The sequence below is a fragment of the Trichomycterus rosablanca genome, chromosome 8 (genome assembly GCF_030014385.1).
Source record: "Trichomycterus rosablanca isolate fTriRos1 chromosome 8, fTriRos1.hap1, whole genome shotgun sequence".
NCBI classification, from domain to species: Eukaryota; Metazoa; Chordata; class Actinopteri; order Siluriformes; family Trichomycteridae; genus Trichomycterus; species Trichomycterus rosablanca.
The window spans coordinates 4,436,278-4,449,412 of record NC_085995.1 but is presented as its reverse complement, the minus strand read 5'-3'; the positions used below and the strand labels follow the sequence as shown (position 1 = coordinate 4,449,412).

The 13,135-nt window shown below is 38.1% G+C and overlaps 1 protein-coding gene across 1 annotated transcript in view; it reads left to right on the top strand.

Moving 5' to 3' along the window:
• The window catches only part of LOC134319304 (teneurin-1-like), a 301,993-nt gene that overhangs the window by 180,381 nt on the left and 108,477 nt on the right, over positions 1–13,135 (top strand). Inside the window, exons 8-9 of the mRNA XM_063000393.1 lie at positions 3,424–3,634; positions 8,752–8,853. Coding sequence (XP_062856463.1) covers positions 3,424–3,634; positions 8,752–8,853 — 313 coding nt within the window. The remainder of the gene's footprint in view (positions 1–3,423; positions 3,635–8,751; positions 8,854–13,135) is intronic.

The following is a 13,135-nucleotide window of genomic DNA, read 5'->3' as shown; positions in this document are numbered from 1 at the left end:
AATGTCGTGCTGTGTTTGGATGGCGTGTGAGTAGCATCGCTGACCCCTCATCATTTGGACGATAGCTCACTGAAGTGAACATATGCTGCTGTTGAGTGAACGTGGCCGAACACGCCGGACTGCTGTTACAGGTCCTAACAGGTCACCGGGGGTCCCTAGAGGGTTCTAATAACCCCCTCCCATCTGACTGATGTGTATAAAGTGCTGATTACTGAATGTGATCATGCTATCATGACGGAGATAATTAGGCTGTTTGACATGGTGCTAACTTTTATCTGTGAAAGAATCTGAGTTTAAATAAGGTTTGAAACATTTTCCACCAAAAACATCAAAGCAGCATTTAAGAATTTGAAATGGAACAGTACGTTAGTCGTTAACTATTAATGGTTCAGTCAGGAGGATGAATTAGATAAGATCCCACAGGGGCAAATTTGCATTAGAGCAGCTTTCAAGAATATAGAGATATAAAGAGTGTTTATACATACATATATATATATATATGTGTGTGTGTGTGTGTGTGGAAATGTAAAGATTAAAAAAATTACAAAAAATAGTCTTTAAATATGTAAAAATTACAAGACATACAAATTAAGTCTTTAAATAATAAAAAATTTACAGTTAAATGAGTATACATTACAGAAAATAAGTCTTTAAAGAAGTATGAATTATAAAAAATACAAAGATAACAGTCTTTAAGTAAGTAAAAAAATACAAAAAAGAACAATCTTTAAAGAAGTATGAATTATAAAAAAATTACTTTTTCCTTTATGTCAGTATCTCGAGTGTATTTTTAAAATTTGCAATAACAATGTGAATATAATTTTAAAATAATTAGAAAAAATAAGCTTTTTATTTAAAAATAATAGCTCTCGCTGTGGTTCAGTTGAGTTTTATAGCCTTACAGTTTTGACATGCTTTATCCTGGGTATTGGGTTCGGTTCACTTTTTTGACTGCTGTATATTTGTCACAGAATACATTTTAATTTGATGTAAATTCTGTTTAGAGTAAATGATAAATAAATGTGTAAACATTATATAAATATTTCCTTTCTTTCTATAGCTCAACTTTTTTCTTTGTTTGTTTTTCTCTGCCTCTTTCTTGCATCACCACCCACAACGTTAATAGCTGAGATTTACCAATCTGGTTGTGAATGAAACCCATTCTTACTCATTTCTCATTTTCCCCTCGGTGGCGTCGGTGCAGCGGTGACCGTTCTAACCGAGAGAAGTAACCGCGCCAGCCTCCTCATCACTGAGCAAATAAGCAAATCTAGTGACATGTGGTGAGGTGAGGTGAGGTACCACCGGGTGCCTGAGGGAAGCCACTGTCACGCTCCACTTATCTGTGATTTAGTGCAGCACCGTGTGAACTTTTGTGCATTTTTGGGATCTGGTCCTTGTTATCTCCACCACCGCTGAGAGTAAAGCTGCTGACACCACTCACAGTTTTGATCCCCATCTCACATATGTGGGACTTGTGGGGTGTTGAGTGTAGCATTGGTACCTGTGCCAGCATAACCTACCATGTTCTGTACCTGAGTGTGTGTGTGTTTGTGTGTGTGTGTGTGTGTGTGTGATAGGCTCTATCCCGCGACCCTGATAACAACAACAACAACAATAATAATAATAACAATAATAATAAAAATTATAATAATTAAATGATAATTATAAAAAAATAAAAAAATAAAATGATAATTATAAAATAGCAATAATAATAATAATAATAGCAATAATAATAATTATTATTATTATTATAATTATATAATAATTATAATTTTAGTTATTATTATTATTATTATTATTATTATTATTATTATTATTATTATTATTATAATGATGGTCATAGTATTTATTGAAGAATCTGCTGTGGGATGTTGTAGTTCTGCTGATGGTTGAGTTGTTTGTAATCCATTTCCATTACGTGTAATTACAGCTGATTTCTAAAGCCTTCGATTTCCACACGAATGAAAAAAACACAGTTAATCAATTAATTAATTCAGATATAAACGTAGAAGGTTGTTGGTTTGAATCCTGGCTCCGCCATTCAGTTACTGTTGGGCCCTTTGAGCAAGGTCCTTAGCCCTTTTGTACTCTGTCTGTCAGTCTGTCTGTTGGTCTATCTGTCTGTGACTGCTGTCTTGTCTGTCCATGCTTGTCTGTCTGTCTCTCTTTATCTAGCTGTCTGTCGATCTATGTCACTCTGTCTGTCTGTCTATCTGCCTGTCTGTATATCTGTCTGTCTATCTGTCGGTCTGTCTGTCTGTCTCTCTGTTTATCTGTCTGTCTGTGTTTGTCTGTCTGTCTCTCTGTCTGTCTGTCTATATGTCATCTGTCTGTGTCAGTCTATATGTCTGTCTGCATGTCTATCTATCTGGCAGTCTGCCTGTCAGTCTGTCTGTTTGTCTGCCTGCCTGCCTATATGTCTGTCTGTCTGCCTGTCTGTCTATCTAACTGTATGTCTGTCTGCATGTCTGTCTGTCTTTTACTTAGTTGGTCTGTCAGTCTGTCTCTCTCTATATGTCTGTCTGTCTTTCTATCGTCAGTTTGTCTGCCTGTCTGTCTATATGTCGTCTGTCTGTCTGTGTCAGTCTATATGTCTGTCTGCATGTATATCTTTCTGTCTGTCTGTCTGTCTGTCTATCTAACTGTCTGCATGTCTGTCTGTCTATCTATCTGTCAGTCTGCCCATCTGTTAGTGTTTGTCTGTGTCTCTCTGTTTGTCTGTCTTTGTTTGTCTGTCTGTCTTTTTGTCTATCTGTTTATCTATCTGTCTGCCTGTTTGTGTATGTCTGCCTGCCTGCCTATATGTATGTCTGTCTGCCTGTCTGTCTATCTAACTGTATGTCTGTCTGTCTGTATGTCCGTCTATCTCTCTGTCTGTTTGTCGGTCTGTCAGTCTGTCTTTCTCTATTTGTCTGTCTGTCAGTCTGTCTGTCTGTCTATCATCCTGTCTGTGTATGTCTGTCTTACTATTGACAGACAGACAGACAGATAGATAGATAGATAGATAGATAGATAGATAGACACAGACAGATAGATAGAAAGATAAATAAACAGATAGACACAGACAGACAGACAGATAGATAGACACACACAGACAGACAGATAGATAGATAGATAAATAGATAGATAGACACAGACAGACAGACAGATAGATAGATAGATAAATAGATAGATTGACACAGACAGACAGACAGACAGACAGACAGACAGATAGATAGACACAGACAGACAGATAGATTTATTATTATTATTATTATGTGAACTTTTATGTTTTAGCAGTGAACAAAACTCAGTGTCTGAAACTGAATCACCTCCTCCTAAACCTTCAGCCGATAAATAAAGATGTTTTTTTTTTCCCTCTCAGCTCCTCCTGACACGTGTCCATATTTATTCTGACTGTGTTTAAATTCCTCTCCTCAGTTTGACTTCGTGAAGCTCTTGGACGGAAAGCAGCTGATCAAACCAGAACCCAAATCTTCAGAGAACCTGAGCTCAGCACAGAAGAACCTTCAGCTTAGCACTCTGCAGGACACCGGCTTCATAGAGTACATGGACCCCGGGACCTGGTACCTGGCTCTGTATAACGACGGCAAGAAGACCGAGCAGGTCTTACTGCTGAGCTCCATCATCGGTAAGGAGTCCAGAGAACAAGAGCTCGCACGGTTCCGTAGTTCAGCTCCATTAATGATGTTTCCAAAGTTGAATCAGTTCATCTGGACACAAAGTTTGGTGTGGAGATACATGGAGAAACAAAACGTGATTAAACGAATCTCCACACCAAACTATGTGTCCAGATGAACTGATTCAGCTTTGTGGATGTGTGAGTAAGTATGGGGAGCAGAATACTTTACTGGCTTGTTCTTTTGAAATACAGCACAGACTACACAGAGATGATCACGTGTGTAGAGAAGCACACTTTTCCATTGACTATGGAATCCACAGTGGGACAAAATGCACTCAATACGTGAACACATACATCAAACATTGCCAGCTCACTGTTACACTAGCAATCCTACGGCAATTCAGTTAGCAATCGGTTAGTCATTGCACCATTGCACCAAAACAGCACCTAAAAAGCACATGTCTGGGCTGGATGTTTACATCCCTCTTAGAGTGTGATTTGGGACACAGCCCAATTATTAGAGCTCCAAGTGAGATGTACAATATTTGCTCTATAGGCCTAAATGCAAGCTGGCAACCTTTTTATCATTGTGTCAGACTAAATTGCTAACAAATACGCCTAAATATGCTTGCAACTTTGTTGGAACAGTTTGGGGAAGGTCCTTTCCTTTTCTCATGACTGTATCCCTGTGCACAAAAGACATTTTTAGTTTGTTTGCTAGTCAGATCTTCTGGTCCAACAGTCTGCCCACAAATTCTCTCTCTCTCTCCCTCTCTCTCTCTCTCTCTCTCTCTCTCTGAATTTATTTATTTATTTTTTTAATTTAAATAGCTTTATTGATGTGTTGCCAAAGCAGTACATTCTGTAATATGCAGTTCTGCATGAAAATCAATAGCAATTATGAGCCAGACATTAGAGAAAACATGTAAATAACAAAATAATAATAATGATAATAATAATAATAATAATAAAAGTAATAATAATAATAATAATAACAATAATAATAACAATAATAAAAGTAATGATAATAATAATAATGATGATGATAATAATAATAATGATAATAATAATAATAATAATAATATAATAATAATAATATTATAATGATAATAATAATAATATTATAATGATAATAATAATAATAACAATAAAAATAATAATAATAATAATAGTAATAATAATGATTGATAATAATGATGATAATAATAATAATAATAATAATAATAATAATAATGATAATGATAATAATAATAATAATATAATAATAATATTATAATGATAATAATAATAATAACAATGATAATAATAATAATAGTAATAATAATGATTGATAATAATGATGATAATAATAATAATAATAATAATAATAATAATGATAATAATAATAATAATATTAATAATAATGATAATAATAATGATAATAATGATAATAATGATAATGATAATAATAATTATTATAATAATAATAACAATAATAGTAATAATAATAAAATAATAATAACAATAATAATAATAATTAATAATAATAATAATAAAAGTAATAATAATAATAATAATAAAAGTAATAAAAATAATATAACAATAGATCAGTGTGAGAAATAAGAACACTAGATGATAGAAGCTATAAGTTCAGATCCTCTGTTTTTATGATCTGATGGCAGTGATGAACATACTGAGCTACTAACACTAGAATTTCTTCATTCTCACCCAGTAAAATTTTCTCTCTCGCTCTCTCTCTCTCTCTCTCTCTCTCTCTCTCTCTATCTCTTTCTCTCTCTCTCACACACACACACACACACACTCTTAAATCCTGTTGAAAGTACTTTCAGAAGATTGGCGGTTGTTAGAAAATAAAGTTATTGGATGTAGCTCTTGATGTGATGACACCTGATGGTACACACTGCACAACAGAATCTAAATTCGTCACCCTGTAAATCCTGCACGGCTAGAAAAATCTATTCCACTGGTTATAATGGACTAGTCAGTCATCTGCTCATGTAAAACAGCTTTCAGAGGAGCTGCCATGCTCCTGGTCTCATCCCGTCTCTCGTGTGTGGGCACGCAGGATAAAAATATCACTGCTGTACAGTTTCTGTTTCCGTCGCAGATCATGCGCCGGAGCTCGTACATGTGGATAAAAGCAGCTTATTTGAGTTTTTTCATGCTAACTGAAATAATCTCTCTGCTAGCCTCTTTCTCCTGCTGGGCCTCGCCGTGAGCTTTTGTTTACATTTTTAATCCAGCCATCCATCATTCTGCAGAGGCTAAATGGATTTGGTGTGCAGAACTAAAGTCCACATCGAAGCTGCGATGCTGAAGATTCTGCTGCAGCCTGGTTATGTTTAATGTACGTTAATAATAGTTACACTAATTTGAATACATAGTGAAAACGATGCAGGTACAAGCACGCTCCGATACACACTCGTACACACTGATTACATTATTGTTTGTGTGCTACAATATTTAAATGTGTAGCGCAGCGGCTAATAGCATTGCGCTAATTAAATTGCAGCAGTTTATGTCTCTGGTGTTAATAACACTGGTGCAGCAGAAAATGCAAAGCGATGCATTTACAATTACACGTCTGGCAGATACTTTTGTCCCAGGCCACTTTTACTCAAGATATTATACATTATATGGCCTAAAGTATTTGGACACCTGATCATGAGCTTGTTGGGCGTCCCATTTTTTTTAATAAAACAAATGCTATTAAAATAAAGTGTCCTTTAGAATTCTTACAAGACTTTGTCAAAGAGTTCTACAATTACTGACTGTAGTCCATCTGTTTCTCTGCATGCTTTGTTAGCCCCCTTTCATGCTGTTCTTCAATGGTCAGGACCCCCACAGGACCACTACAGAGCAGGTATTATTTGGGTGGTGGATCATTCTCAGCACTGCAGTGGCACTGACATGATGGTGGTGTGTTAGTGTGTGTTGTGCTGGTATGAGTGGATCAGACACAGCAGTGCTGCTGGAGTTTTTAAACATCTCACTGTCACTGCTGGACTGAGAATAGTCCACTAACCAAAAATATATCCAGCCAACAGTGCCCCGTGGGCAGCGTCATGTGACCACTGATGAAGGTCTAGAAGATGACCAACTCAAACAGCACCAATAGATGAGCGATCGTCTCTGAATTTACATCTACATGGTGGACCAACTAGGTAGGACTGTCTAATAGAGTGGACAGTGAGTGGACACGGTATTTAAAAATGCTGTGTCTGATCCACTCATACCAGCACAACACACACTAACACACCACCACCATGTCAGTGCAGTGCTGGGAATGATCCACCACCTAAATAATACCTGCTCTGTGGTGGTCCTGTGGGGGTCCTGACCATTGAAGAACAGGGTGAAAGCAGGTTAAAAAAGTATGTAGAGAAACAGATGGACTACAGTCAGTAATTGTAGAACTACAAAGTGCTTCTATATGGTAAGTGGAGCTGATAAAATGGACAGTGAGTGTAGAAACGAGGAGGTGGTTTTAATGTTATGGCTGATCAGTGTATAATGAATTTTAGGTAGAACGTTTACCCAACCATTCATTTACATACACTAAAAAGTATGTACAAGGTTTTTAATAGTAAACCGAGTGGAACTCCAGACGACCTCTCCATATCAATTTTCAGAATATAAATGAATTCAGACAATGTTTTTCACTATAGCTTCCCAGTCTTGTCTATGATCTTGCCAGATCTTTCCAAGACCAATTTCCCTAGAAACAAAACGAACACCTCACACAATATTTACTATAATTTCACGGCTGACGGAAACAGATTGCAGAAATAATAATGCAGCTCTGAGGGATGCTGAGAATAATGAGGATTATACATCATGCAAGAGCACACGTAACATCTAACATAACGACCACGCAGATAGCCATGCTAGTGCTAGCAAGCGTTCAAAAATAAATAGATACAAGATGGTGCAACACAAATTATACGTTTAAAGTTTAATAATGTAGAACCAGGATAAACATGTTCAACAGACTGCTGTGTATTAGCATGTGGTTTATTCACTGTGTGTTCATAAGTTCATTATTCCAGTCAGGTTTTGTTCAGGGTGGAATCAGAATAACGACTGGTCCAGAGTTGCTACGGTAACACTTATCATCAGAGTCTGATTAAACCACCCACCAAACAACAAGTGATAGTGTGCAATTCATTAATTGATTCACTGATTCATTGATTCATTGATTTATTCATTTGTGTATACATTTATTGCCTGCTTTGTCACTGCTTTATCCTGGTCAGGGTCATGGTGGGTCTGATTCATAAGACGAAGTCGCTAGTCCAGCACAGGGCACACACACACACACACACACACTCACACTTTGGTCTAACTGCATGTCTTTGACTCGGTTGGATCGGTTGGGAGTTTTCCAAACTTAGTTTTTAGCTGCTGTACGCTTCGACATCCTGGACATTTTGTCTAACCGATTGTTAGTGTAACCGAGCGTCTTTAGAGTTTGTTGAGTTCATACAGTAGGAAATAAACTGTACATAGATAAACTATTAGGAACTTAATACCTTACTGGCTTGTTCTTTTGAGGCGCAGCACAGAGATGATCACATGTGTCGAGAAGCATACTTTTCCTTTGATCATGGAATCCACAATGGGACAAAATGCACTCAGTACGTAAACACATACATCAAATATTGTCAGCACAGCACAGCACACCACAGAACAAGACTCTAACACTAACTGAATTGCCGTAGGATTGGTAGGACCGCCTCATATTGCTTATTGCGCTTCATATTTCACACGCTTTGTAAATGAAAAATGTTAAATCACTAAACACAAACCTTACATTTTGAATTTCACAGCAAATTGCTTATTACACGTGAAACAGCTCATTTCAAGGTCCGTGACACGATTTTCACAGCCATGAATTAGGTAGGACCTTAATTATACCACATTAAACCATCCTAGTGTTTAGATGAACTGGTCTCTAGGGGGTGGTTATGTTGTGTCTTTGGTCAGCTAGTAGAAAACACCATACAGATTTTTAAAGGATGTGTTAATGCAGGTTCATGCTGGGCAAGGTGAGCTCTTTTAAATGGTTAAACATCAAAATAATGTTGGCTGTTTATTTAGCACTGACAGAACTCATTGTTTTACAGAATCTATGGACGGCTGCTCCTCTAGCTGTAATGGGAACGGTGAATGTATAGCTGGGCACTGCCACTGCTTTCCTGGATTTCTGGGACCCAACTGCGAAAAAGGTGAGAGCTCACATTTTCTAGAGTGGTATAGTGAACCATGGTGAATTGCGCCGAGGACGTTTTCTGTATCCTCTGTTTTCCTCTGTCCTTCATTCTTTTCTACACCAAGGATCAATGTGGAACATCAGTGCATTCATGAGTAACCTTGAGCCCACACATGATGGTATTGAAAAGTACATTAAGAAATAAAAAGTGTTAAAGTTTTATTGTATATTTGTGGAGTAAAATGTGGTTAAATAAAATAAAGCTGCATTAGCAGAGAAACATTGCTTTAGCATTGTGGTCCATAGAGAGAAAGAATAATTGTATCTCTCTGTCTCTCTCTCACACACAAATTCTCTCTCTCTCAATTTATTATTATTATTATTATTTTTTTTATTTTATTTTTTTCAAATTTAAATAGCTCTATTGGCATGACAGGGAGTTTGTGTTGCCAAAGCGGTACATTTTGCATGATGCAATTATTACAGTTCTGCATAAAAATCAATAACAAATAGAAGCCAAACATTAGAGAAAACAAGTAAATAACATGGGCGGCACGGTGGCTAAGTGGGTAGCACTGTCGCATCACAGCCAGAAGGTCCTGGGTTTGAATCCCAGGCAAGGCGGTCCGGGTGCGTTCTGTGCGGAGTTTACATGTTCTCCCCATGTTTGTGTGGGTTTCCTCCGGTCTCCAGTCCAAAAACATGCAGTCAAGGTTAATTGGAGACATTGAATTGCCCTATAGGTGAATGAGTGTATGTGTGTCTGCCCTGCGATGGACTGGCGTTCCGTCCAGGGTGTTACTGTGTGCCTTGCACCCATTGAAAAGCTGGGATAGGCTCCAGCACCCTCCCGCATCTCTGAGTGAATAATCGGTTAAGAAAGTGAGCGTGTGAGTAAATAACAAAATAATAATAATAACAATAAACAAATAATATTAATAATATAAAATAGATAAATATGATCATATATAAGAGTAACAAATAAGAACACTAGATGACAGAAGCTGTGAGTTCAGTATTCTGTTTCTGTGATCTGATGGCAGTAATGAACAAACTGAGCTACCAACTCTACTAACTTAACTATAGTTTCTTCATTCTCACCCATTGTGGTCCAGTCATTTTGAAGAAATAATGTTCTTTCATCATGAGATAACAACTTGAGTTTGCTTCTTGAAGCGACCACTGTTCCATGTACTCTTAAAATTGCTTAGAAAGGGTTGGCCAAGGAAATAGACCAGCACCCACCTTATTGGTGGCTCCTTTAACACGTACAGTGTAAGGAAAGTCTCGCTGTGTCCTTGACCAATCAGGAGTCACTATTACATCGTGAATGAGAATAAACCCTGAGTGTCCCTCCCTTCCTCAGACACAGCCGGTTGTATGTGTTGAACACCCGACCAAGCTAGAAGCACCGATAAAACTCTCTCTTAGTGCTTTTCCACCAAATGAACTCTGGTTCTTAAACCGGTTCTGTTCAGGTTTCTTCGAGAACCGACCCGCGTTTCCACCAGTTTTTGGGAACCAAGCCTGCGTCATCAACGGTGGGCGTTACAAAAAGTAAAGAGTAGTAACATGATGGCGGAGCGTGTAGATTACATGCGAGCATCTGTGCTGTTGGTACAGATGTTCGTTTTTATGCAAAAAGCATTGATCAGCTATCGGTGATAAGAAGACGTAGACGTGTTTGTCACAGTTTTTTCTTCTTCAGTTCATTAATGTGAGAAGCGTTTTGTGCTTCACTCTCACCACGACCCTCGACGCAAACAGCCGATTTACTCAGCGCTCGGCTTGAGCGATAAAACATCACAAAGGTCCACGACACAAACAAACATCTGTGTGAAATAACCATTAAATCCAGTCTAAAAGCTCCACATGTATCTGTGTTTAGCTGGATTAACTTCACGTGTGGTGGTTCTGCAGCTCGGGAGAGTCGAAAGAGCTTAACACTTAATTTCTCTCCATTATTACTGGTTATAAACGCTCTGTACTGGTTGTAAGTGCTCTGTACTGCAGAAATTTATCGCTCATTGTTTTAATACAACAAGCCACGTTCCGCTTTATTTTTCACATTAAGCGGTTTTCGTTCTGTCACACAGTTCATCAAAATATCAGTGAATATCAGCGGCAAACTGGATCAAAATGTAATCAGGTGAACTTTAAAAGATGAAAGTTTAGCACCACAGCAGTTCAGTAGCTTCTCATGTGAAAGCACCCAAACCTCTACACTGTGACACGCCCACATATGACGTCTCGGTTCTCGCTGAAAAACCAAGTACTCTGTGGTGCCAGATGAGAATGCTAGTTCACTGTCTGGAACCTCTTGTTTTCGGTGGAAACACAAAGTACTGGTTCAAAATCAAGTTTGCGAACCGGAACGGAGCTGGATCTGCGTCGGTGGAAAAGGGATATCTGTCTCAAAGGTAGCTTTATTGACATGATAAATAAGCACATTCATATTGACAAAGCTTAATTAAAGAATAAAAAAGAAGAAGAAGGAAAAAATACCAATAAAATAGTACAATATATACAAAATAGTTACAGATATGTAAAAGTAAAACAAAATAATAATAAAAAAATAGTGCGAATAGTAACAAGAATAAAATGGTAACAGTGACAGTAAAATTTTATAAAGGCAGTAATGGGAATGAAACGTGTGTGTGTGTGTGAGCCACAAGCACCCACAAACATAATGAATAAAAACAGAGGAACAGTTACGCAGCCTTCATGGTAATTCCTTTATAAAGCTGTAAAACGTGGATGTTTCCTCTTCAGATCAGGACTTTTTGGAGCACAGCGGTATCGACACCAGAACATCAGCCACGGTTTAATAATGTTTGAAGATTTAAGGCCGATATCTCTTCCTACATTTATTCCCAGCTCTTTGTTGGCGTACACCATGCTGGTTTCGGCTCATGTGCTATTATGAGGCTCTACAGAGGAGATGAAACCTGGAGGAGGGTTTTATAGAACATAATCCCCTCCTGATTTCCTGTGGATGCCACATTGATTTCACTCTTCCAGGCTTGCATGCATGCTTCGGCTTAACGGTCGGCCATGTTGGCTTTGTTTGAGGGAGCTAGCGGGCTGTCTGATGGCCTTTCACACTATGAGGTTGTGGACTGAAACTAAACAACAAACAGGAGGCAAATGGAAATTTGCATTTTATTTATTTATTTATTTATTTTCTTTTTCATTTTTCCCATTTTTAAGTTAATTTTAAGTTAGACAAAATATCTCATATCTGAGATTATTATTATTATTATTTTCTATTTTATTTATGCATTTTCTCCCATTTTATCGTAGTCAGTTTCTCTTCCGCTGCTGGGGGATCCCTGATTGCAGTCGAGGAGGGTACATTGCTGCTCACGCCTCCTCCGACCCGCACGCAGCCCTTAACGGAATCCTTTTTCACCTATGCACTCTGCACAGGCGTATGAAGACCCCACCCACGTAGTCCAGTCATCCCGCCCGAGCAGAACCGTGTCTGCTGCAGGCACTGCCAATTTTGCCTGCTAGATGGCGGCCAGCCGAAAGTTGGCAATGCAGAGTTTCGAACCGAGGAGTTCAGAATCTCGGTGCTAGCGGAATATCCCACTGCGCCGCCTGGGTGCCTGAGATTATTTTTATTACTCCTTTTTGCATATTAAATTAATTGAATTTAAATAAAATCATTCACTTAAAAATCATTATTAGCAAAAAGTCTTTCTTAAGACCTTAAAGTAAAAATTGGTGCCATTTGTGTTGCTGACGTCACAAGCACACACAAATATTAATTCATTAATTAATTAGACATCACTTTCCCACAAATAACAATATGAGATAACAAAACTTTAGTATTTTAAAGAAACACACAACTGCAGAACATCGTTACCATAAGATTCCTAAACAGCCAGTAAAAGACCAGGTTTTAGTGTACTGGTATTCTGGTATTGTAGGACAGGTACTAACTATCAGGAAGTCCTCACTATCCTCTCTCTCGCTCTCTCTCTGGCTCTTTTTTTTCCACCCACCGTCACACCAGTAAATGATTACAGGCTTCAAAGACTTTAAAAAAGGCTTGACTGGAGCGCACAAAGCCAATAAATCAGGCCGGTTTTGGTTGCACCTCTTGGACTCAGCGATGTCATTGAGCGTTCCTTATAGCCTATTACCGGGACCTGATTCCTGCACCTTCTCACCGTCTCCTGGGGTCCCGAGCCTATGAATTATTGTGCTGCACATAATGCCCCCTTATTGCTGCCGTCTCGGGCAGCGTGCCAGCGAGGTTATGGAGATTAATAGACAGCTCTGGATCTAGG